The sequence below is a fragment of the Molothrus aeneus genome, chromosome 29 (genome assembly GCF_037042795.1).
Source record: "Molothrus aeneus isolate 106 chromosome 29, BPBGC_Maene_1.0, whole genome shotgun sequence".
Taxonomy (NCBI): Eukaryota; Metazoa; Chordata; class Aves; order Passeriformes; family Icteridae; genus Molothrus; species Molothrus aeneus.
The window spans coordinates 3753312-3777441 of record NC_089674.1 but is presented as its reverse complement, the minus strand read 5'-3'; the positions used below and the strand labels follow the sequence as shown (position 1 = coordinate 3777441).

General features: G+C 50.7%; 1 protein-coding gene across 2 annotated transcripts in view; it reads left to right on the top strand.

Moving 5' to 3' along the window:
- The window catches only part of BIN3 (bridging integrator 3), a 48147-nt gene that overhangs the window by 16745 nt on the left and 7272 nt on the right, over nucleotides 1-24130 (top strand). For both annotated transcript variants that reach the window (XM_066567390.1, XM_066567391.1), the window contains exons 3-7: nucleotides 5552-5592; nucleotides 6197-6258; nucleotides 10502-10638; nucleotides 11234-11274; nucleotides 22881-23022. In XM_066567390.1, coding sequence (XP_066423487.1) covers nucleotides 5552-5592; nucleotides 6197-6258; nucleotides 10502-10638; nucleotides 11234-11274; nucleotides 22881-23022 — 423 coding nt within the window. The remainder of the gene's footprint in view (nucleotides 1-5551; nucleotides 5593-6196; nucleotides 6259-10501; nucleotides 10639-11233; nucleotides 11275-22880; nucleotides 23023-24130) is intronic.

Below are 24130 nucleotides of genomic sequence, written 5' to 3'. Positions count from 1 at the left end.
AGGTGCTGCTGCCTGTGATCCCTCAGGTGAGGCAGCCCAGCCTCAGCCCTTCACAGCTCTCCCAGCTCGTGTCAGGAGCCCCCACATTCCTTGCTCTACAATATTTCGCTTTTCCCAGTGCTCCCAACACCGATGTCCTTCCAGGCTGGAGCAAGAACCAACTGCTCTGCAGTTCTGGGTGTCTTGGCCAGCTCTGATGGGCACCTCCAGCCCACCCATTCTCACATCCCAGTTTAATACATTCCATTTCCTTGCTGTTTCCTTCCCCTTTTAGAGGTTTTTCTCCCCTGAAATCAGCCATCTCTGTGCTCAGGCTCCCTGCAGATGAGTGGTGGCACCTCTGAGATCTTCCCTTCCCTGGAGCTGCTGGAATGTGCTGTTCTGAAGCAGTTGGCAGCCTTTGCTTATATATACATGTGTGTGTATTAAATAGAACAGCTCAGAATATCCGGCAGGCAGAGGTTCATTCAGCACCCAGAGCCTTTCCAGGCCTTTTCCTTTTCCTTCCTTCCTTCCTCAGCTCCCTAGGAACAAGGAACAAGATTCAGTGTCAACAAAGTTGATTTCTAAAAGGCTTCCACTTGCCCTGGAATGATGATGATGATGATGATGATGGTGGTGGTGGTGGTGGTGGTGTTGCTCTCCAGGCACCAGATACAGGGAGAGCAGAAAACAGGAAGCCCAAAACCTTGGAACTTCACACCCAGTGTAGAGTGCAGCTCTTCAAAGCAGAACAAACGGCAGGAAACCACGGATGTCCCCCAGGATCAGGCATTCCATGTGCAGTGCTGTGCAAGGGATGAGGCTGCTTTGAGCTGCAGGCCCCCAAATTTACCTCCCAGTTGCAGGCTGAGCCACTCCATCTGTGCAGGCATTGGGGAACAGCAGCAGCAGCCAAGGGCTGGGATGTTCCAGATGTTGGGCTGCAGGAAGTGGGAAGGTGTGGCATCTCCAGGGCTGCATCCCAAGCCCATCAGAAGGGAAGTGGTTGTGGGTAGAGGATCTCCCACTCACAGAGACCTGACCACAAAAGAGGAGGTGAGGGGGAAGGATAAAAAAAAAAGGCAGCATTTGTTAGGATGTAACTTCTTTGGCTCTCCGTGAGGCCTGGGACTGGAATCAGGAGAGGGGGGTGGCTTTGCCGAGAGGCTCAGCGAGCCAGAGAGGCTTTTTTGTTGTCTCAGTGCTGGGGCTGGTGTCAGATCTAGGCCGGGAGTAGTCCTGAAAAGCAATTTGCCTGGGCTGCCGAGGAATTAGTCATGACTCCCTGTGCCCACTCGCCTGTGATCCTTTGCAGAAGGGCACGGTGTCAGCCACAGTTTAGCTCTTGAGGGAGAAGGAAACCCCGGTAGAAAATATCAGCTGGTGAACTGAGGTGATCTCCCCCTCCCCAGACATGGCTGTGCTTTGTTTCCACCTTAACCTGGGCAAATCCAATTCCAGACAGCATAATCTCTCCCCTCCTCTTCCCTGAAAAGAGCAGCTGTCAGCGGGCTCTGGGAGCCGGGTGGGAGGATCTAATGCTCCGAGAGGACCTGCTGTCAGCAGGGCCACGGGCCCACAGCCCAATTAAACTAATGCCCAGTGATAGGAGTTAAACCTGTTAGAATTATATCTCTCCATGTTTATTGCTCAGCCACGAAGCCTCTTATGGCAGAGATGTTCTTCCCTCCCTCGGGACAGCTCCGCTCCCAGCAGAGGCTGCGCTGCCTTCGGAGCTGTCTCGTCTGCCCAGCTCTCCTGCAGCTGCAGCTGAAGTTCACATGTGTCCCCCCAGGTTGTTCCCTGCCCTTCACTGGGTCTGGGATGATCCAAGCAGGCAGGAGCTGGGGAGCAGAGCCAGCGCTGCATCCCCCAGTGAGGTTTAATCCCACCTCCCTCCCTGCTTCCCTCGGCCCTGCTCTGGCCTGGGCTGACTCAGACCACTCGCCCTCCTCCTCCTCCTTGCTGGCCTGAGTCAGCTTGGCAGGGAGTGGAGACCTGAGCTGCCAAACCTCCTTTCCTTGACTCATCCCAGCAGCTCTGCCTTCCCCAGGGATGTCGGACGGAGGAGCTCCGTGAGCAGCAGGATTCCACTGCAGCACCTTTCCATTGGGCTCCACCAGCGAGCTGGAGATCCCAAAACAGTGGAGTAAATGTCATGAGAATGGTGGGGTGAATTCAAGTGATGCCAGTTAAATAGTTTTGCTCATTTTCCTTCAATCTTTTCTGGCCAAAGTGGTCTCTGCAGTTGGGAGGTGCCTCCTTTTTCCCTTAGCCACTTTTCTGGGAAGCTTTCTTGCAGGATGGGGATGTGGAGATCTTGCTGGGTGGAGTCTGTGACATCCCAGATCCACCTGCTCTCTGCAGCTCTGGCTCAGAATATTCACCCATGGGACTTACCTTGAAATTCTTGATGGGATGGCAGAAGCTCAGCAGAAAATCTTAGTTCTAATTTCTATGGGTTTCACTTTTATTTGGAGAAGAGGAAGAAGGAAACACTTCCCTCTTTTTCCCAAGATCCACAACGATGCTGAGACCACTGGAAGATGCAGAAATCAGCTCATCTTCCTCCTCCAGGAAAAAACATGAACCCCAGGGGGATAGGAAGGTTCCTGACAGTCGCTCATTTCCATCTCTTTGTAGTGTTGGCTTCAGTCTTGCTCCATTGCCTCATAACCAGGGTGGTGATGATGATCCTGCCCTTCAAGCAGCAGAGATCTGATCACAGGTGGGAGGCCCAGTGTTTGCAAACAAAAAAAAAGAACTGGTGAAGGAGAGAACGTTGTTTTATTTCAAAGCTTTCGAGAGCTCGTCGCTCTTGATGTAGATTTAAATAAAAACCCCGAGACGAGCGATTTTTGCATTACCCAGCCTCTGTGCCTGGAAGAAAAAAAAAAAAAAACATTCAATACAGAAAGTGTGGTTTGATTTGGAGTTTTCAGAAAGAGGCTGCAGAGCAGTGGGATTATTTTAATAATACGGAAACTTCCCTTCAGGATATTGTAATTTTCTTGCCTGTACTTCTTGTTCTCATTACTCTTAACGTGATAATCCTCTCCACAGCCTCTGTTGGCTGCGTGTGACCGTGGAGAGCTGCTGGGAGTGGGAATTACTGTGTGCTCTGCAAAATGTTCCCAGCTTGTCCTCCTTGCAGGGCTCTGCCTGTGACTCTGCTGGGTGGGAGCACGTGAGAGCAGCTTTTCCCTCTGTTTTTGTGGGATACCCGGGCTCCAGCCATGGCTGGGAGGCTCCCTGAGCTCGCAGACTGTGGGGACTGGGAGCCAGTTGCTGCCTGTGGGCGTGAAAAATAAGAGCAATCCTTGGGCAGCTGTCTCAGAGAGATGGGGCTGGGTATGTGAGTCAGGCTGGGCAGCTGAAGTTTGTCTGTGTGGAGTCACCTCGATGCCATGTGGATCCTGCTCTGGCACTGGGGTGGGGGCTTGGGGGAGCTCGGGAGGTTTGGGGGGCTCACAGCACCCAGAGGGATGCAGGGTGGGGAGGTTTTGTCTTTATGGAATGAATGCCAAAGTCCCAGAATGATTTGGGTGGGAAGGGAGCGTTAAACTCATCTTGTTCCACCCCCTGCCATGTGCAGGGACACCTTCCACTATCCTAGGGTGCTCCAAGCTGGCCTTGGACACTTCCGGGGATGGAGCAGCCACAGCTTCCTTAGGAATTCTATCCCAGCCCCTCCCCACCCTCACAGCCAGGAATTCCTCCCCAGTATCCCATCCATCCCTGCCCTGTGGCAGTGGGAGCCATTCCCTGGGTCCTGTCCCTCCATGCCTTGTCCCCAGTCCCTCTCCAGCTCTCCTGGAGCCCCTTCAGGCCCTGCAAGCTGCTCCATATCTGTTAAGGCACGCTGCCTTTTGCTTATATTGCACAGAAACAGGCAAATCTGACAGCAAAAAAGGGCCAGAAACCCTGAATATTCACAGGTATTCCACAGCCAAAGCTTTTGGAGGAATTGGTTGCTGAGCAGATCCTCCTAACCACAGAGAGGCAACAATAAGGGAACGACACCCCCAGCCTTTCAAAGGGGGGCACATTTTTGAGTCGTGCCTGACCCTGTGTGGTTTGCAACCAAAACAATTCACACCTAAGGCCTATTTATAGAGTGCAATAGTCCCTGGATATTTTAGCAGCCGGAACAGGCACGGGGATGGAGGGTGAGCTTTACTATGTGCTGGTTACCTGACCTGCAGGGCGCCAGCTGCCGCGGATTTCTGCGCTCCCCGAACGCCAGGCACAAGTCGTGTGAGCTGCCCCCACACTGCTCCGTGTCTGTTCTCTCCAGCACCCAATTTTAGCAGCACGAAAAGGGAGCTGGAGCTCCTGGGAGGGTTTTTTGGAGCAGAGGGATGGGAGGGGGGGGAGAGAGCCCAGCTCGCATCCCCCGGATGGTGGGAGCGGATGGTGAGGACAGCTGGGCGCTGGGATGGGGCTGGAATGTGGCTGGGCACTGCCTGCCCTCAGATCAGGCTGCTGGAGTTCAAGTGCAGCCCAAAAAGGTGTTTGAAGAAGGAGATTTTAAGAAAATCTCCATCTTTAACCCTCAAGCTTTTAACAGCAATTCTCCTTGAAAAGCAAACATCCCCATTAAATTGTGGTGCTGCATCAAGCCTGGGATTGAAATCTCAGGGCCAGCAGGAAGAATTGGAACAAACCTTTGGATCCTTCTAGTCCTGGCTGCTCCCAGCACTCTGCATTTCCTTAATAGCACGGGAGCTTGACAACAGAAATGAACCCAGAGCTGATCCCATGACAACAAACGCGCACGGATTTACTCTTGGCTGGTCAATTGAAATCCATTTGCTTCTCTGGTTGACGAGGTGTGGAATGAATGTTTTAAGTGTGTTAAAACAGTCAGCATGGAAAGAAAGTTCCTTAAAATATCTCCTATCACTGGAGGTTTGCTGCCAGCTAGCAAGTAGGAGGGAGCAGGCGCTGAGGTAGCATCGGGAGAAGGCTGTGCTGGAGCTCAGACCTCGGAGCACAGGGTTCCCCTCCCTTTTGGAGGTGTCCCAGTCCACTGGGATTGTGCTCCAGCCCAAGAATCTCATGGGAGGGAGCTGTTGTAGGGGTAAGGAGTGTGTGGAGGGGGTGAATAATGCAGAGATGGGAAGGCTCACTGGTGGTTTGGGGGAATTTCACCATCCTGTTGAGGATGAGGAAGGAGGAAACGGCCAGCCCCACCTCAGGGTCCTTAACGGGGCGGGAGGAGCAGCAGCTCCCCTCAGTCTTTGGGAGCAAGCACAGGTTTGTCCCCCAGCACTGAGCCATGCTGCGTTGTGACCTCCCTGCTTTTCTAGCATTTCCATTTATTCCATCAGCTCCCAGTCCATGTCCTGGAGCATGCCCTTGGCTCGAGCTGACACGTTTGCTGCTGGCTCCAAGAGAGTCTGGAGCTCCAAATGCCCAAGACTTCCTTTACTTTTGAGGTGTAACTCCCATTAAAGCTGCAGCTTGTGCTGGGCTCAGCTCAGCATTTCCCAGGGACAGCTTTCCCTGCATGCTCCAGGCTGCCCTGCAGTCCCCTGGAGCTGATTTCCATCTCTTCTTTCCACAGGTGGAGAGAGACTTTGAAAGGGAATATGGGAAGCTGCAGCAGTGAGTATCAACCACACTGGTCAGACAGGACCTGCCGCGTGCTTCCCTCCTCCCATTGCATCTTCCCAGGGAATTTTAGCCAGGGATGCTCTTCCCAGTGAGCAAGTCCCTCACTGCCCTGTAATTTCCAATTCTTCAGGGTTTCTCTAAGTGTTCAAAGGTGTCCTCAGAAGTATTTGCAATGGTGTTGCAGATTCTGGCAGATTAAAAAAAAAAAAGTGTAAAATAGCCAGAAAACTATGGGGTCCCTGTAGGGGCCAGCACCTCAGAGCACCAGGAGTGGCTTTGCCATCCTGCCTGTGTCACAGGAGCTGCAGGGATCATCTGGAAGCATTTGGCTTTACCATTTGTGCTAAGTGTGAGAACTTTCAGGAAATATGCGAACTATGAATAAGAGATCACCAACTTGAAAAGGTTAAAAACCATCTGAAAACAACCCAAAAGGGTTGAGCTGCACTGAACTTCATCAAGCCTTGCCTGGATATTTTTAACTCCCACCAGAAGCCAGCATATTCAGCCCGTAAATGATTTGTTGCACGTATGATACACTTGGGTTTCTTTCTTTCCAAGATTCCGACTTTGCCTTCTTTCTCCCATCTTTCAGATTGGAAGATCAGACCAAAAAACTTCAGAAGGATATGAAGAAAAGCACAGATGCAGATTTGGGTAAGTGACTGGAGGATACATAGACTGTGAACTTGGCCACAGAGAGATGAAGTGACTTTTCTCGAGATCACATGAGTAATGTGTGACAAGTCTGGAAAACAAATCCAGAGCTCAGTCCCACTCAGTTTGCTTAGTTACAAGGCCATCTGCGAGAGGCAGCTCAGCCCAGGGAACACAGGGAGTGCTGCGGGCTCAGTCCCCCTCTCCTGAGCTCCTTGCCCTTGGACAAGTCCCTTTCTTTTGTCTGCCTCAGTTTCTGCCACTGAAAAAACCCAGGAGTTGTTGTTCCAGGTCTCAGATTATCCAGCGGGAGCAGCTCCAGCTGAGCCTGTTGTGCTAGCAGCTTTTTCACCTCCTTCAGTTCTTTTTTCACCTCCCTCTCTGGAGCCCCAGAAGGTGGGATGGCTCTGGGGGGCACAGCTGGCCACAGCTGGCCGTGTTTCCCGTGGGAAATGCTGACCTGGCAGCTCTCCTTTGGGAATAACCCAGCTCATTCCCTCAGTGCCTGCCTGTTTTGGCTTCCCCTCATGGCAGTGGGCGATGGAGGAAGCAATAAACAGCTCTGCCTGCACGTTTGGGGTGACATCTGCCCTTGCAGGTGCCCTGTGCCATGTCCCAGCTCCCTTCACATCCCTCTGGTTGGAATCTGCTGTGCCCAGAGAGGGATCCAGCACAGGGGAGCTGGATTTGTTGGATGCTGGTTACTGAACCTGCAGCAAAGAGCTGTTCCAAACCCAGATGGTTTTTCCCAGCGTGTGGTTTGGAGCAGTCCCTGCCTGGCCCCCACAGCTCCAGAGCCAAGGCAGAGGCACCAGCACAAACAGGTGTGGGCTGCACTGGGCCAGCACTCATCCCGTGGGATTGGGGTCACTGCAGGGCAGGGCAGTGGGCAGGAGGCAGATTTGGGGCTTTCCATGGTCCAGCCTTTCACCTCTGTGAGTGTGTGTGTGTGTGTGTGTGTGTGTGTGTGTGTCTGTGTCTGTGTCTGTGTCTGTGTGTGCAAGAGTGTGTGTGAATATTGCCTGACACAAACACAACAAACACAGATCCAGGCTCTCACCTGTGTGTGAGTGTGTGTGTGTCTGTGTGTCTGTGTGTGTCTGTGTCTCTGTGAGTGTGTGTGTGTGTGTGTGTGTGTGTGTGTGTGTGTGTGTGTGAATATTGCCTGACACAAACACAGCAAACACAGATCCAGCCTCTCACATGTGTGTCTGTGTGTGAATATTGTCTGACACAAACTCAGATACAGGCTCTCACCTGTGTGTGTGTGTGTGTGTGTGTGTGTGTGTGTGTGTGTGTGTGAATATATGTGCGTATGTGTGTGTATGTGTGTGTGTGTGAATATTGCCTGACACAAACACAGCAAACACAGATCCAGCCTCTCACGTGTGTCTGTGTGTGTGTGTTTGTGTGTGTGTGTGTGGATATTGCCTGACACAAACTCAGATCCAGGCTCTCACCTGTATGTGTCTGTCTGTGTGTCTGTGTGTGTGTGTCTGTGTGTGTGTGTGGATATTCCCTGACACAAACTCAGATCCAGGCTCTCACCTGTATGTGTCTGTCTGTGTGTCTGTGTCTGTGTATGGATATTGCCTGACACAAACTCAGATCCAGGCTCTCACCTGTGTCTGTGTGTCTGTGTGTCTGTGTGTCTGTGTGTCTGTGTGTCTGTGTCTGTGTGTCTGTGTGTGGATATTGCCTGACACAAACGCAGATCCAGGCTCTCACCTGTGTGTGTGTGTCTGTGTGTGTCTGTGTCTGTGTATGGATATTGCCTGACACAAACACAGATCCAGGCTCTCACCTGTGTGTGTGTGTCTGTGTCTGTGTGTGGATATTGCCTGACACAAACACAGATCCAGGCTCTTCCCGTACTCTCCCACCCTTCCCAACACGGGCAGAGGGGTGGGAGAAGCACCAGCCACCCAGGACTCTTCCAGGGTGAAATCTGCCCTTTGTGAGGACTCTGGTCATTGTCAGGGATCCTTGGTAAGTTTTTCCTTGTTAAGGATTCCCCTCCCTCCCTTGCAGTGGGCGTTGTTTATATGGAGCATTTCAAGTCCCAGAGGAGCTGTGGGAGGACTTTCTTTTTCCGTTCTGTTACATGGCAGAGTCACAAATGAGCCTTGGCCAGAGCCAGGATGATCTGATTTCTCATTTAAAGGCTTGAAATGGTGAGTGGAGGGAGAGGTTCTGCACACAGCCTGCTGAGGGAGGGCTGGAGGAGAAGGAGCTGGATCAGATCAATCCTGGCAGTGCCCATTCCCAACATCCAGCCCCAAAATCTGGTGAGGATGGCAGAGTTTTGCCCTCCTGTCTCGTTCCTCCAGGCTCAGGGGGTTGGTTGGTTCTTCACTGCCTGCAAACACTCCCTGGCAAAGTGGGACTGGTGGCTCGAGTCTCCACCTTCTTCCCAAAAAGCTCAGCTCAGAGCAGGAGAATTCCTGTGCACTGAAATCGCCCAGGCAGGCTCCTCACTGCCCTACCAGCAAACAGGGAATGGGCTGATGGCAGCACTCCCTGTCCCACAGCTGGACATCACTCACCCCCTTCCCCACCCTCTTTCCAGACAAAATGGGACCTTAAGAAGCAGGAGGATGTTCTTTAACTGGAGGTAAAAGCTCTCCTTTGGAATAATTAATTGGAGGCACATCTCACATGTTTAATGAGCAAACAGCAGTGCAGACCCTCCTGAAGGCCACCCTGAGGGACAGGAGATCCTTTCTCCTTCTCCTCTTCCTCCTTCTCCTCCTTGTCCTTGTCCTTCTCTCTCCTCCCTGGCCTGGCCCTCTCAGACCCCACTTTTTCAGCTCTCTCCAGGTGATCCCACTGATGCAGAGGAAATTCCTGACCCAAATTCCCCTGAACATACCCAACCCCCCCCCAGTTCCCAACCTCCCAGCATGACCCTGCCACTCCCTCCCTCCAGTTCCCTCCCAATCCTTTCCTGTCAAGGAAGATTTCATTTTTCTTCCAGCCAAAGGAGTTCTGCTGTTCTCAACTCCGTCCTGTGCTGGCACAAATCCCTGCTCAGATGTGGTCACACATATGGATTCTATCCCATCTGTTTCAAGGTTTAAATGCCCAAAGCCTTCATGTTTGGATAATAAATGGATACAGTGGCTTTGTTATCCCAGAGTGAGAGGCTTGTTCTGCACTGAGCTCCCCAGCTCTGCAGCTTCTGAGCTCTCTCTGGTATAATTGTGTGTAACCTTTCAATCAGAATGTTTAACCCCTTGATTTATGATCTTAAACCCCATTATTGGGATGATTTTAACTTTTAATATCTAAGGGAGTCTTTCCAAAGCTCCTCCAAAGCACAGCTCAAGCATCTGGCTTTGTGATCTCCAACTGGAATAGCTTCCAGCAATGAGGAAAAAGAACATTTTTTTTTAGTACCTCTGGCCTTTTTTTTTTTTTTTTAGTCTATTTTATCCCTGTTTATATTTATGCTTTCCTTTTTATTAGTCTTTTTTTCCATTCTGTACCTTCCCTGATTTCTTGCTCGTTTGTGTAGTGGTTCTGTCATTGAATTTTCCCTTTGCAGACCGAGTGTTTGGATAAAGAGGGATGTGGCTGATGGAAAACAAGTGGAGTGCTCGGTCAGAGCATGACCTGCTGCTTCTGGATTTCTTGGTGGCACTCCCAGGGCCTGTAGGGACTTCTTATCCCCTCTGAGTCCTTCTCCACAGGCAAAAAAATTCAGCTTATTGAGGGGGAAATACTTAACTTGTGTCCCTGCTCTTTGTGTTTGGAGAGGGAAAGAGAAACCTTCGTCTCCCAGTCCTGTCAGTCTGGTCCTTTCCCACTAAATCCACTTCAAATACATGGGTTTTTTTTTTTTTTTGTAAAGCCATTTGAAAGACTTAATGGACTGTGATTTTTCTCGTTGTGGAAGAGCTGTAGTGAGGCTGAGAGTGACACTTAATAGTCTGTCGAGAGAAGATGCATAAAAACCCCCATCTCTGGGTTTTTTTTAAGAGAACAGTGCTTTTGTTAGTCTGGGATTATTTCTGGCAGCATCACAAGCCTCACATTGGAGTGCTTCAGACTTAACTTATATAAAAACACTTCTCTGGGTGTTTACATGAATGAATTGGTGCCTTTTCCTTGCTTTTCTCTCAGCCTCCACCGAGCATCTCCCTGCCAGCTTGTGCTGACCCCCTCCTGACTGGCTCAGCTCCTTGATTCTTGCCCTCCTGGCAGTGGGAAATGTGACCCTGTCTGCTTTCTTTTCCATCAGCCATGTCCAAGTCTGCAGTGAAGATCTCCTCAGACCTGCTGTCCAACCCCCTGTGTGAGCAGGAGCCCTCGTTCCTCGAGATGGTCACGGCCTTCGACACGGCCATGAAGAGGATGGACTCCTTCAACCAGGAGAAGGTGGATTGGCTTTGGCTGGAAAATGGGAGTGCTGGGAGTGTCCTGGAGGCATGGAATGGTGGGAGTATCCTGGAATCACGGGGTGGTTGGGGTTGGGGGGGATTTGAACCCATCCCATTCCATCCCATCCCATGGCAGGGACACCTCCCACTGTTCCAGGTTGCTCCAACCTGGCCTTGGACATTTCCAGGGATGGGGCAACCAGAGCTCCTCTGGGAATTCCATCCCAGCTTCTCCCCACCCTCCCAGGGAAGGATTTCCTCCCAAAATCCCATCCATCCCTGCTCTCTGGCAGTGGGAAGCCATTCCCTGTGTCCTGTCACTCCCTGCCATGTCCAGAATCCTCGTGTCTCACCTCTTTCCCTTTTTATCATCATCCCCAAGACTTTTCCCACAGGGGTTTCTCTAATCTCCCTCTTCATGCTGGGATTTCAGCTCCCATGGAAGAAATTCCCTCTCTTTTGGTTAAAGGACATCGTGGTTGTGCTCAGAGTCCCTCCCCACCCCATGGTGGGATCCCTACAAACCCATCTTTGTGGAAATGGGATTTTCCAACAATCCTGACGTGCAATCCTCCCTTTTTTGCTTTCCACAGGTGAATCAGATCCAAAAGACAGTCATAGAGCCTTTGAAAAAGTGAGTACCAACCATCATCTCCTGGGGTTTGTCCTCATCTGGAGCTTTAGGGATGTGGGTCCTGGAGAGAGGCTGGAAATCACCTCAGAGGGACAATCCTGCCCTGTCCTGCTGGCCACACTGCTTTTGGTACCTTAATTAAGAATAATTTTAACCTTTTTTGCCACTTGGATCCACTGCTGCCTTCACCTGTAGCTTAAAGAACTCCTGAGATATAAAATCATGGAGCATCCTGGGCTGGAAGGGACCCCCAAGAGAGGAATAATTCAATTTTCTCTGTTTATGTGTTGGTTTTTACCTCCAGCAGAGGAACAAAACCACCTGGAGATCATCCAGGGGGGTCAGAAATTGGCTGGTTGAGCAAAAGTTTCTTTCATTTGGAAATTTTCCTAAATAAAAAAGGAGAGAGTGGAAGTTCCCGCATGTTTATAAATAATATTTAACAATAATATTTCCATGCAAAGAAGGAGGAGAGGCTGCAGAGCCTTCATAGCCAGAGAGGTTGGAAATGAGGGGAAAAAGCCCAAATCCCACAGTTCTGTCACATCTAGCCTGCAAAATTTCCACCTTTTCCAGGGTCACAGGCTGTACCCCCAAACCTTTCAGGATAATTCAGTTCTCTCCCAAATATCCCCTTAAATCCCAAGATTTGCTGTTTTGTTAGAGGAACAGAGCCAGCGAGCAAAAATAAAATGAAATTACTTTAATATGACAGTAAGTGTTGCAAATTGCTGAATAACAATTTCAGTTTAGGTTTGACACACACAGGGGTTGTCGTGGTTTAGTTGGTTTGGGGTTTTTTTTCCCCCCCTGAAGTTGTTGTTTCTGCCCAAATCTGAAAGTAAAATCTCATGGATCATTTAACACCTGAGGTTACAGCATGTTCCTGTCTGGGGGATGTTTGGTGACTCAAGTTTTACCTTGGTCCTCTATCCACAACCAGAAATTCCTGCTTATTTAAGGGAAAAAAATAAGAAGAAAGAAAGAAAAAGGAAAAAAAAAAATCCCAGCCTTTTGCTGTGGAATTGTGTTGCTTATTATCTAGATTGTCCTCATGAAAGATACATTAACTTTTTCTTCCAGCATTCTGTTAAAATTGGAAGAACTTGTGTTTCTGAGATATTCTGGGTTTTTTTTTTTTCCCTCTCAGCTTGTGTTAGTTGGTGAAATGAAAGACAAATCCCTTTCCCTGCAGACCTGCCTTGGGTTTGAAATCCTGGGGTGGTGAATTCAGGACAAAAAATCCATTTCCATGTGCCCATGGGAGATGCTCTGAGGGCTGGAACTGTGGCCAAAACCTCTCCAGTTTTGGAACAGGAACCTGCTCCAAGTCAAAGGGATGTCCTGGTCACCATGCCAGGCTGGCCAGGACATTCCCATGGCCAAACTTTTCCAATTTGGGGATGTCCTGGTCAAAGGGATGTCGTGGTCACCATGTCAGGGTGACCAGGACGTTCCCATGGCCAAAACATCTCCAGTTTTGGGATGTCCTGGTCACCATGCCAGGGTGACCAGGATATTCCCATGGCCAAAACCTTTCCGGTTTTGGGATGTCCTGGTCACCATGTCAGGAACCTGCTCCTCTGCATGGAGGACATTCCAGGGTGACCAGGAAATTCCCATGGCCAAAACCTCTCAAATTTTGGAACAGGAACCTGCTCCAAGTCAAAGGGATAGTGCTATGCCAGGCTGGGCAGGACATTCCCATGGCCAAACCTTTCCAGTTTTGGGATGTCCTGGTCAAAGGCATGTCCTGGTCACCATGTCAGGGTGCCCAGGACATTCTCATAGCCGATCCTTTCCAGTTTTGGGAACAGGAACCTGTTCCAAAGCATGGGGCTGGTGGCGTGCCAGGGTGACCAGGACATACTCATGGCCGAAACTTTTCCAGTTTTGGGATGTCCTGGTCAAAGGGATGTCCTGGTCACCATGCTAGGCTGACCAGGATATTCCCATGGCCAAAACCTCTCCAGTTTTGGGAACAGGAACCTGCTCCAAGTCAAAGGGATGTCCTGGTCACCATGTCAGGGTGACCAGGGCATTCCCATGGGCAAAACCTCTCCAGTTTTGGGATGTCCTGGTCAAAGGGATGTCATGGTCACCATGCCAGGAACCTGCTCCTTTGCATGGAGGACATTCCAGGGCGACCAGGACATTCCCATGGCCAAAACTCTCCAGTTTTGGGAGCAGGAACCTGCTCCAAGGCAAAGGGATGTCCTGTCCTGGTCACCATGCCAGGAACCTGCTCCAAGGCAGTGGATGGTGCCATTCCAGGCTGGCCAGGACATTCCCGATCTCCAATTTTGTGTAAGAGAGGAAAATGCTCCAGGGAGACCTCAGAGTCCTAAAGGGGCTCCAGGAGAGCTGGAGAGGAACCTGGGACAAGGGATGGAGAGACAGGACGCAGGGAATGGCTCCCACTGCCAGGGGGCAGGTTTAGATGGGATTTTGGGAAGGAATTCCTGGCTGTGAGGGTGGGGAGGGGCTGGGATGGATTTCCCTGAGGTTGCCTCATTTCTGGAAGTGTCTGAGGTGAGTTGGGAGCAACCTGGGACAGTGGAAGGTGTGGAAGGGGGTGGATCTGGGTGATCCTTCAGATCCATTCCCACCCAGCCCATTCCATGTTTCCCTGACTCAGGACACTCCGTTATCTGCCCAGTCCTCAGTTCAACACCAGGCTGTTTACTCCAATCTCCTGGCTGCTTTCCATCTCAGCAATTCTCTCCAACTTTCTGAATTTCCACGATGAGAGGTTTATTTTTCCCCTTTTCCTGCCCTTTGGCACCTGCAAAGCTTCACCCTGTGTGCCTTTAACCAGCTTATGTTCCATGCTGGGGGAGCTTCATCCCCACTCCAAGAACAAAACTGCTCCTTCCCTTCCCTCCTCCTTCCCTTTGTAGGTGCATCCCTGCCCAGGAACATTTCTGAGGAGCCCAAGGGTCCATTTTGAGGCTAATGAGATGCAGGAGAGAAATGCAGAGTTTGCACCTCCCTCCCTTTGTCCTGCTGGCAGATAAACCCCAGCACCAGTTCTGGCAGAAAAGTTCCAGATTAATGAAAGCTGCCTTGAGGAGCTCTTCTTATTTCCAGTTAGGTTTTCCTTCCCCTCGCCGAGGCAGCTCTCCCAAGCCTCTCCCAACTTTGCTCTGACCTAGAAAAAAAAGGCTTTTTAAATTTTTTTTTTTTTTGCTCCAACAGCTGCACTTTATTACATCTTCACTGGTGGTCTTTTATAGTTTATTAGCCAAAGAAAAAGATAAGTATAATCCAGACAATTATCATTAGTGGTAATATATTGTAATCAGAGGCACATGGGCAGTAAAATCTCCATTCAGTTGTCCAGGGATTGGAGTTTCCAGGCAAATATTGGGGAATTTGTTAAACCATGTTGAAAAAAAGCAGTAGTAGATTTAGTTGGGGGGGGTGGAGGCTTGTATTGTTTCAATCTTTCTGCTTCTGGGCTCGTAGGGTTATTCACAATTTGGCTTTTTGAGCCCCAAGAAGCCTTTGCCTGGGAATGACTCATTTATTTTCAGGGAAAGAGCAAAGCTCCAGTGAGAATATTGCATTTTTTCGGGGGGTGGGTTGGGCGAGGAGCTGGGCAGGAGGGATGGGCTCCTCTTTGGGAGCTGCCTGTGGAATCTCACACCAGAGCAGAGGATTTGGGGCAGAAGGGGACAAAACCAGCTGGGTTGGACTTCACTCTCCCAGTTCTTCCCAGTCAAGGCAGGGTCAGGGATTGGGGATGGAGTCTTAATGTTCCATATTGTGTCCGTATTTAAAGAAGGAAGCGGCTTAGATGAGCCAGGTGGTTTGGAAATCCACAGGATTTAGGACCTTTCACGTTGGGAGAGGATTTCCAGGGCCACAGGTCTCAATTTAACTGACTCTGTCTGACTCTCTCAGAGCAAGGGGGTGACCTGGGCACCTTGGCTTGGTGCCATTCCCTTAGGGCATTGTCCTGCTCACAAACCCAGAAAGGTTTTGGCCATGGGAATGTCATAGTCACCTTGGCTTGGTGCCATCCCCTTGGAGCATTGTTCTGTTCTCAAAATTAGAGAATTTTTGGCCATGGGGATGTCCTGGTTATCCTGGTACAGAATCATCCCATTGGAGCATTGTCCTTGTCCCAAAATTGGAGAGATTTGGCCATGGGAGTGTCATGGTCACCTGGAATTGGTGTCATCTCCTTGGAGCATTGTTCTGTTCCCAAAATTGGAGAATTTTTGAACATGGGAATGTCCTGGTACCAACCCTTTGACTTGGAGCATGTTCCTGCACCCAAAATTGGAGAATTTTTTTGACCATGGGAATGTCCTGGTCACCCTGGCACATAATCACCCCATTGGAGCATTGTTCTTCTCCCAAAATTGGAGAGATTTGGCCTTGGGAATGTCATGGTCACCTTGGCACAGAATCACCTCACTGGAGCATTGTCCTTGTCCCAAAATTGGAGAATTTTTGGCCATGGGAATGTCCTGGTACCAACCCTTTGACTTGGAGCATGTTCCTGCACCCAAAATTGGAGAGATTTGGCCTTGGGAATGTCATGGTCACCTGGAACTGGTGTCATCCCCTTGGAGCATTGTTCTGTTCCCAAAATTTTTGGCCATGGGAATGTCCTGGTCACCCTGGCACAGAATCACCCCATTGGAGCATTGTCCTTCTCCCAAAATTGGAGAGATTTGGCCTTGGGAATGTCATGGCGACCTGGAATTGGTGCCATTCCCTTGGAGCATTGTCCTTCTCCCAAAATTGGAGATTTTTTGGCCATGGAGATGTCCTGGTCATCCTGGCCCAGGATCACCTCACTGGAGCATTGTCCTTGTCCCTAAATGGGAGAGGTTTTGGCCATGTGGATTTGTTTGTCCCAGAATTGGAGAGGTTTGGCACTGGGATGTCCTGGTCACCCTGGCACAGTACAATCCCTTTGATGTGGGGCATTGTCCACTCCCAAAATTGCAACATTTGCCACAGGGATGTCCTGGTCACCCTGGCTTTGGCAGGGGTGACACAGAGGGTGCTGCCACCGAGGTGCCACCACACAGGAGTGGGTGTCAGACCTGTGGGACATCCCAGAGGTGCAATCCAGGAGCTGCTCAGAGCAGTGAGGGATGAATTCCATCAGAGCCGTGTATCACCAGCATCTGCCAGCAGCACAGCTGGGAGGAGTCACTCGGTGAGTGGGGATCCCTCACTCCATCTCCCTCCCACCATCCCCATGGTGCCTCAAGCTGCCAGGCAAAGGCAGCCCAGGCTGGCCAGGAGCAGCTCCAGGGGTGCTGGACCGGAAGCAGGAAAAGCAGCTTTCATGTCCTTTCATGTCCTTAACATGAGCCCCTAATGAGGATTTGGAGCAGCCACATGGCCACCTAATCCCCCACGCTGCTTCCTCATCCCAGCCTCTCCATTCCTGCACCTTTTCCCTCCAGGAGGAAGGGCTGGCTTTCATTTCCCCCTTCCTGGTGGGTGGATGGGCCCCCACGGATGTGTGGGCATGAGCACAGGCATGGCAGGAATCCAGGAATCCCCTTCCCTGCTCCAGCCTCCCCTGGGCCATCCTGGTGCCTCTCCAAACTTCCCCTCACCTCATCCACCCTCCCTTCCTTTGGCATCTGATGCTTCCCACCTCTGTCATTCCTTTTTTTTTTTCACCTCTCCATCACCAGCTGCAGATCTTGTCCACTTTTGTCCACTTCCTTTTGGTTTCTTATCCAAGATATCCCAAAAAGAGCCCTAGGGAAGAGCCACGTGTGTGCCAGCCAGGTCCAGCTCACAGGCTGCCAGTGAGGGTGTTTGAGATGCTTGGGAACAAGGAGAATTAAAGATTTTACCATTATTTTTCCTGGTGCCAAAGCTCCAGCACCCCCTTCCCACTGGAAAGGGGGCTGGAGGAAGCAGTGGGATGAGGATTTGGGATGGAGAGGGTGAGAAGACAGAGGTGACAGAATGTTCCCACTCCTCGAGCATCCCCACCATCCCCAGGGCTTCCCAGCAGAGAGATGGGAAGGAATTTCCAATTTCCAAGCCCCAGATTTGTCAGCTGGGCTGAGTAAGAGACAAATCTGGCAGCACCAGGAATCCTGGGGCACTTTTATCTCCCCAACCCCATCCTTTCATTACGGGGAGCTGAGGGGAGCCTGGCATGGGAACATGATTTGGAATGCAGGGAACGAGGTGATTTAGATGGTTTTTCCTAGGATAAGCTGTCATCCTGTGAGGAGTTCACCCCCAGGTTTCCCCTCTCCCCCCACAGCCACGAGCAGAGTAATTTGTATTTTCTTTTCGTTATCCCTGCGTATCTCCCCTCACCTGCTCCTCTTAAGCTGCCTGGGCTGTAATCCCCTCTCAGCAGCCTTCCCTGAAAAGTGACAGGGAACAACAGCAGCTTATTCCTCAAGCTGCTTTCATGGCAGGCCCTCTAACAGCCCCTGTGCTGCTTTACCTGCACTTTGTCACCATTCACACCAAATTGTCTTTGGAGTCGGCTTTGATTTTCTTGGCTTTGCATTAAAAAAAGGAAGTTTTGGGTTACAGAGGGTGGTGAGGGGAATTTGGGAGTGGTTTTGGCTGTCACAGCCCCTCATTCCCTGTGGAGGAGGATGGTGTTGGGATTTTTGATAGTATCAGAAATTAGGAATATGTTTTTCATGGTGAGAATTGTCAAACCCTGGCACAGTCTGCCCAGGAGTCACCATCCCTGGAAGTGCTCAGAAAATTCATGGATGTGGCACTTTGTGGCTTAGTGGTGGTTGGGCTGGGTTTTAGGGCCCTTTTCCAGCCTTGTTGGTTCCATGACCTGTTACAAACCCCACACCTGCTCCAGGGTTCACAGGGACAGGAATTGTCCCTTGCTCCAAGTGCATGGAATGGATGAGTGAAACATCCAGGATTTGCTTGTGAGGCTTCCCTGCTCTTTCCCCATGTCCTGAAATTCTCTGTGGAGTTGTTCAAGCTCCATTTCCAAAGGGCCCTTTGGCTGCTGCTCCCCTCCCAGTTGATCCCAGTCCCTTTGCTGCCAGGAGGGCTTGGTGGTGCTTCTTCAAATTAGGAATATTAGGAATATTTTTTTTCTTGGTGAGAATTGTCAAGCCCTGGCACTGTGCCCAGGAGTCACCATCCCTGGAAGTGCTCAGAAAATGCATGGATGTGGTACCTTGTGGCTTCGTGCTGCTGGGTTGGTGGTTGGGCTGGGTTTTAGGGCCCTTTTCCAGCCTTGTTGGTTCCATGACCTGTTACAAACCCCACACCTGCTCCAGGGTTCACAGGGACAGGAATTGTCCCTTGCTCCAAGTGCATGGAATGGATGAGTGGAACATCCAGGATTTGCTTGTGAGGCTTCCCTGCTCTTTCCCCATGTCCTGAAATTCTCTGTGGAGTTGTTCAGGCTCCATTTCCAAAGGGCTCTTTGGCTGCTGCTCCCCTCCCAGTTGATCCCAGTTGCTGCCAGGAGGGCTTGGTGGTGCTTCTCCAAAGGCTTTGGAAAACTCTCCTGATCCTTGCAGGGGTGTGCTTGGAGGGCTTGGCTGTGTTGGTGGATGGCAGAGGCTCTGCAGAGCCTTGGTGCCAGGCTCTGCAGCAGGAGCATTTGTCAATAACGTGCATGGGATGGTTGTGGAGACACTGGGGCCACGTGTGGAGTCAGGAATTCCTCAGAACAGCTTGGCACCAGCAGGAGCCCAGCTCTCCCTCTCCCCCTGCACGGGTGTTTGGCACCCCTGGCACTCACCCTGGGATTGTGTTTCTGTCCACACAGGGAGAAAATCCTGGGCAGGACTTGGAACCCGTTCTCCTTGAATCCCAGGGCAATTCAGAGCTGCTGGGCTCACGGGCAGTTCAGGATTCCTTGATTCCTTCAGGAGCCAGAGGCAGCTTTGCCTCAATCCTGAGCAGTCCAAGGAAGGTCCTTCCCTGCCTGAGCTGAGCTGATCCTGCCTGGAAATGAAACCTGGGAGAGTGGGAAGAGTCCAGTGGGCACAGGGAGAGCTCAGTGGGCATTGGGAGAGCTCAGTGGGCACAGGGAGAGCTCAGTGGGCACTGGGAGAGCTTGCTGGGCACAGGGAGGGCTCAGTGGGCACAAGGAGAGCTCAGCTGGAGCAGGGAGAGCTCAGTGGGCACTGGGAGGGCTTGGTGGGTACAGGGAGAGCTCAGTGGGCACTGGGAGGGCTTGGTGGGCACTGGGAGGGCTTGGTGGGCACTGGGAGGGCTTGGTGGGCACAGGGAGAGCTCAGTGGGCACTGGGAGGGCTTGGTGGGCACATGGAGAGCTTGGCTGGCCTGAGAGCTCCTTGGGCACAGGGAGAGCTTGGTGGGTACAGGGAAAGCTTGGTGGGCTCAGGGAGGGCTCAGTGGGCACAAGGAGAGCTCAGCTGGAGCAGGGAGAGCTTGGCTGGCGCAAGGAGAGCTCCTTGGGCACAGGGAGAGCTCAACTGGAGCAGGTGGGCACAAGGAAAGCTTGATGGGCATAGGGAGAGCTTGACTCCTCCAGGGAGAGCTTGGCTGGCCCAAGGAGAGCTCCTTGGGCACAGGGAGAGCTCAGTGGGCACAGAGAGGGCTCAGCTGGCACAGAGAGGGCTCAGCTGGAACAGGGAGAGTTCCTTGGGCACAGGGAGAGCTCAGTAGGCACAGGGAGAGCTCAGCTGGAACAGGGAGAGTTCCTTGGGCACAGGGAGAGCTCAGCCACAAATGACCCAACCCTTGGCTGGTGGAGGACAGCCACACTGAGGGAACCTCCAATAGTGATGGGGTTGGTTTTGAACTAAAAAAGGGGAGATTTAAAGAGGGTATTGGGAAGGAATTCTTCCCTGTGAGGATGGGGGTGGCACAGGCTGCCCAGAGAAGCTGGAAAACACTTCCTCATCTCTGCAAGTGCCCAAGGCCAGCCTGGATGGGGCTTGGAGCAGCCAGGGACTGTGGAAAGTGCCCTGCCCACGGCAGGGCGTGGAACAGGGTGATTCAAGGTCTCTTCCCACCCAGGGCAATGTGAGATTCCAGGGTTCCCAGTGGCCAGGCTGGAGCTCAGGACATTGAGAGCCGGGCACGGCTGCGGCTCCGGGGAGCTGGGCCCCCCTGCTCTGGGAAATGCAGCGTATAATCTATGCATTAAAAGTCCTTGTGAGACAGGAGCTGCTGTGCCTACACAGTTCCAGCCTCTTCAGATCCAGCCCTGTAGATATTTTTTAAAGCTCTGCCTGAGCACAGTGTCCTTCCATTACGGGCTGCGAAATTGCACCGAGTCGATACCGGCAATAAAAAAGGGGGGAAAAAAATTAAAAAAAAAATTTCCTCCCGTTTTAAAACCCAGATTTAACTTCAAAGTGAATGGAAACTGCATTGCTGATTGTCTTGTGAGCCCTCCCTGGCTGCTTTCTCCGAGGGGAAGGGTTGGGGGTGGAAGTCAGAGTCCCATGGCTCTGTTCAGGCAGGAGCCCTGGGAAGTGCCAGGGAAAGGGCAGGAGAGCACCACAAACAGCTGGGTTTGGGTGCCAGCACGAGCCTCAGTGGTTTGGGGACGTCTCAGGAAGGCCATGGTGCACAGCAGGGAAGGGAGGGTTTCCCAGCCTCCAGCCTGGAATCTCTTCTGGCATTGCCATGCCTGCATTCCCACTGTGGAGGAGCAGCTCAGCTCATCCCCGTGGTCTTTATTCCCTGCTTTAGGTTTTGTGTCCTTCCCAAACCTCCCCCAGCAGAGACAGAACATAAAATAAACCTGGAAAGCCTCTGGGCTGATGGGATCCTCCTTCCCATCATTAATGATTGGGAGAAATTCCTGCAGGAGCTGCGACCTCAAGCTGCTGGCACTGTGTCTGTGCCATGTTGGGAAAGGGCACAAAAACATCCCTGGCACAAAAACATCCCTGGAAGTGCTCCAGGCCAGGCTGGAGTGGGCTTGGAGCCTCCTGGGCCAGTGGAAGGTGTCTCTGCCCCAGCTGGAGTGTCCTGAGGGTCCTTTCCAACCCAAACCATTCCCTGATCCTGTGAGATCTCAGTATCCCATGAGACCTCTCAACCTGGCCTCCCCTTCCTCCATCCCTCTTTCCCTGACCCTTCTCCTGGCAGATTTTTGGACTTTACAAAGAGGTGGGAGAGATTTTAGCAGCCCAGGAACTGGTGAGGCCGTGCCTGGAGCCTGCTGCATCCAGGACATGGCTCCCATTTAAATATAATGGGATTGTGTGGGATGGTGCCCATAAAAAGCAATGTCAGGGCAGAGCATCTGATCCTCTCCGGGCAGCTGGAGCAGCTCCCTGATGACTTTTCCAGGTTGTTCCTCATCCCCAATCTGTTGCAACAGAGGGAGAATATCATGGGATATGTATTTATATTTATATTTATATTTAAATGGATTTGTTCTGTGCCAGCCTCGGGGGATGTGCAGGACCAGGCAGGATTGAAGGATCACATCCCCAGCTCAGCCTCTCCCCCAGGGATGCTCCAAAACCTCCATTCCAAACTCTTGGAATACAAAAATTCCCACTTCTCCCTGCTCCTGGCCTTTGCCCTTGGCAAAGTGAGGCTCAGGGATGAAAGTTTTCTCTCAGCACCCACCAGCCCAGCCCATCAGCACCCTCCAGAGCAAGCAGAAAATGGGATTTTAATAGGGCTGGAGTGACTGGGAACACCCGTGGTTCTGCCTGAACCCTGGATTTGGGTCACATCCAGAGCAAATGACACTTGTCAAGTGACATTTGTGTCTTTTCTTTTTGCTAATGGCCCCCCAAGTTGGATTTCTATCTTTGTTTTTTTTCCATTTTAAGAGGTGGGAAAGCTGTTTGTTCCCTCGTGGAAGTAAAATCCATCACCAGGCTGCTCAGAGAAATTTTTCACCACCAATCCTTGGCCTCAACCCCCCCCCAAAATCACCCTGGAATTTATAAATATTAAATTATTATCTCCAGAGGGAGCATCACCTTTTTGATCCCAACCCACAGCCCTGGTATCCCTGGGATAATTTGATTTCCTGGAATTAAGAGGCAGGAGCGATGTTCCAGTTCCTGCTTTTCCCTTTTCTGTCACATTCAAAAATATTCTCCATCAGATGTTCATGTTTCCTCAATTTGTAACACATTTTAATAATAGGAATCTTTCCCATCGCCTGGGTAAATTGTTGGATGCTGTGAATCCTTCTGGGGAGGGCTCAGGGCTCCTCTTCAGCTGGGTTTGTGACCCAAAAAGAGCAAAAACTTGCCAAAAGAGAACAAAAAATTAATCAGAAAAAAATTAACCAAAAAAGCGCCAAAAATAATATCCAAAAAGGAAAAAAATGTGTAAAAAACAATACAATTAATATTTAATTATTAACTGTAAATTAACTGTATTAATTTAAAATTTAATCTGCAGTTAATATTTATTTTGCACTCATAGTTTATTTTTCCTGGACTTTTATTTCGACTTCTCTACCTCTCCTTTCCCTTTCCAACCAGGAACTGGGGAATCACAACATTCATTAGGAATATTCAGAATTCTGGGATGGTTTGGCTTGGAAAAATCTCACCCAGTGTCACAGCAGGGAGCTTCCTGCTGGACCAGGGTGCTCCACAATTTCCTTGGATGCTTCATCCACCCAAAATATCCCATCCCAAGCCTCTTCCATCTTTTATTTTCCAGGTTCAGCAGCGTCTTCCCGAGCCTGAACATGGCAGTGAAGCGCCGGGAGCAGACGCTCCAGGACTACAAACGCCTGCAATCCAAGGTGGAAAAATATGAGGAAAAGGAAAGAACTGGCCCTGTCCTGGCCAAGCTGCACCAGGTATTGAGGTGTCCCCAGAGCCACAATCCCAGCAGCATTCCTGGGAAAACTCTGGAAAAGCTTTTCCCTCCTATCTGGCATCCGTGCCATGAATAGAACATTTTGGGAGGATGTCTTTTATCCATGTAAAAAATCACATTTTTGACAGCACAACGCTGGTTTCGAGTGCTGGGTGAAGGGAAGGAGCTGCTTTTCTAAGAGAAAATGGAATTTTTTCCAAGAGAAAATGGAATCAGAGCCCTGGGAGCTCTGGGGGAGCTCGGAGCCAGCGCTGAGGTCGAGGCACAGGGGGGTTCCCCCCGACCTCCGCGTCTGAGTGAGCAGCTGGATGGGGAAGGGAACAGATCAGAGCATTTCCCAGCTTTATGTTTGCCACCTGTTCCCAAAAAATTCGTCTTGGAAAATTGCAGTAATTGGTTAACAGGAAGTTTTGCCAGATTCTTTTTGCTCTCTCCCGAATTTTAGCGAAATCGTGATGAGTTCGTTGGTTTTGTGTTTTTTATTTTTTTAAATCAAATCTTCCCCAGTGTTTTTCCCCAAAATCTGTCGCTCCAGCAGCACGTGGCTTGATCCTCCCAGGAACAATTGATTCTCAGAGTCAAAGAAAATGTGTTCTTCTGATGAATTTCCTCCCAAAAATGAAGTTTTATGTTAAATAACAGCCTGAACAAAAGACACCTCTGGTTTAACAGTAAGCAGCTTATTTTGCTCAGCCTCAGCGACTAAAGCTGGGGCTGGAAAAATGGGAATTCTTTTGTCCTGGTGATTAAGCAGGGTTTAGTTATTTCATATATTTTTTCCTCTTAATGAACTTTTGATCTAATTCCCCCCCCCAAAAAAAAAAATATTTTACCAAACACTGAGTTTAAACACCTGTGAGAGGGAGCCTTGAGCAATCCTGAACAAGGGGTATCCAGAGGGTCTGGATTTGATGGGAAAGGGCCTCATCTCATCCAGTTATTTTTAATTATTGAGCTGCAAATTTACATCCATTGTTTGCTCCAGCTTTTTTGCCCTTCTGCCCCCTGTGAAGTCCATCCTGGGAGTTTCCTCTGTGAGTTCCATCCCAGGAGTTTCCCCTGTGAGCACCATCTGGGGAGTTTTCCCC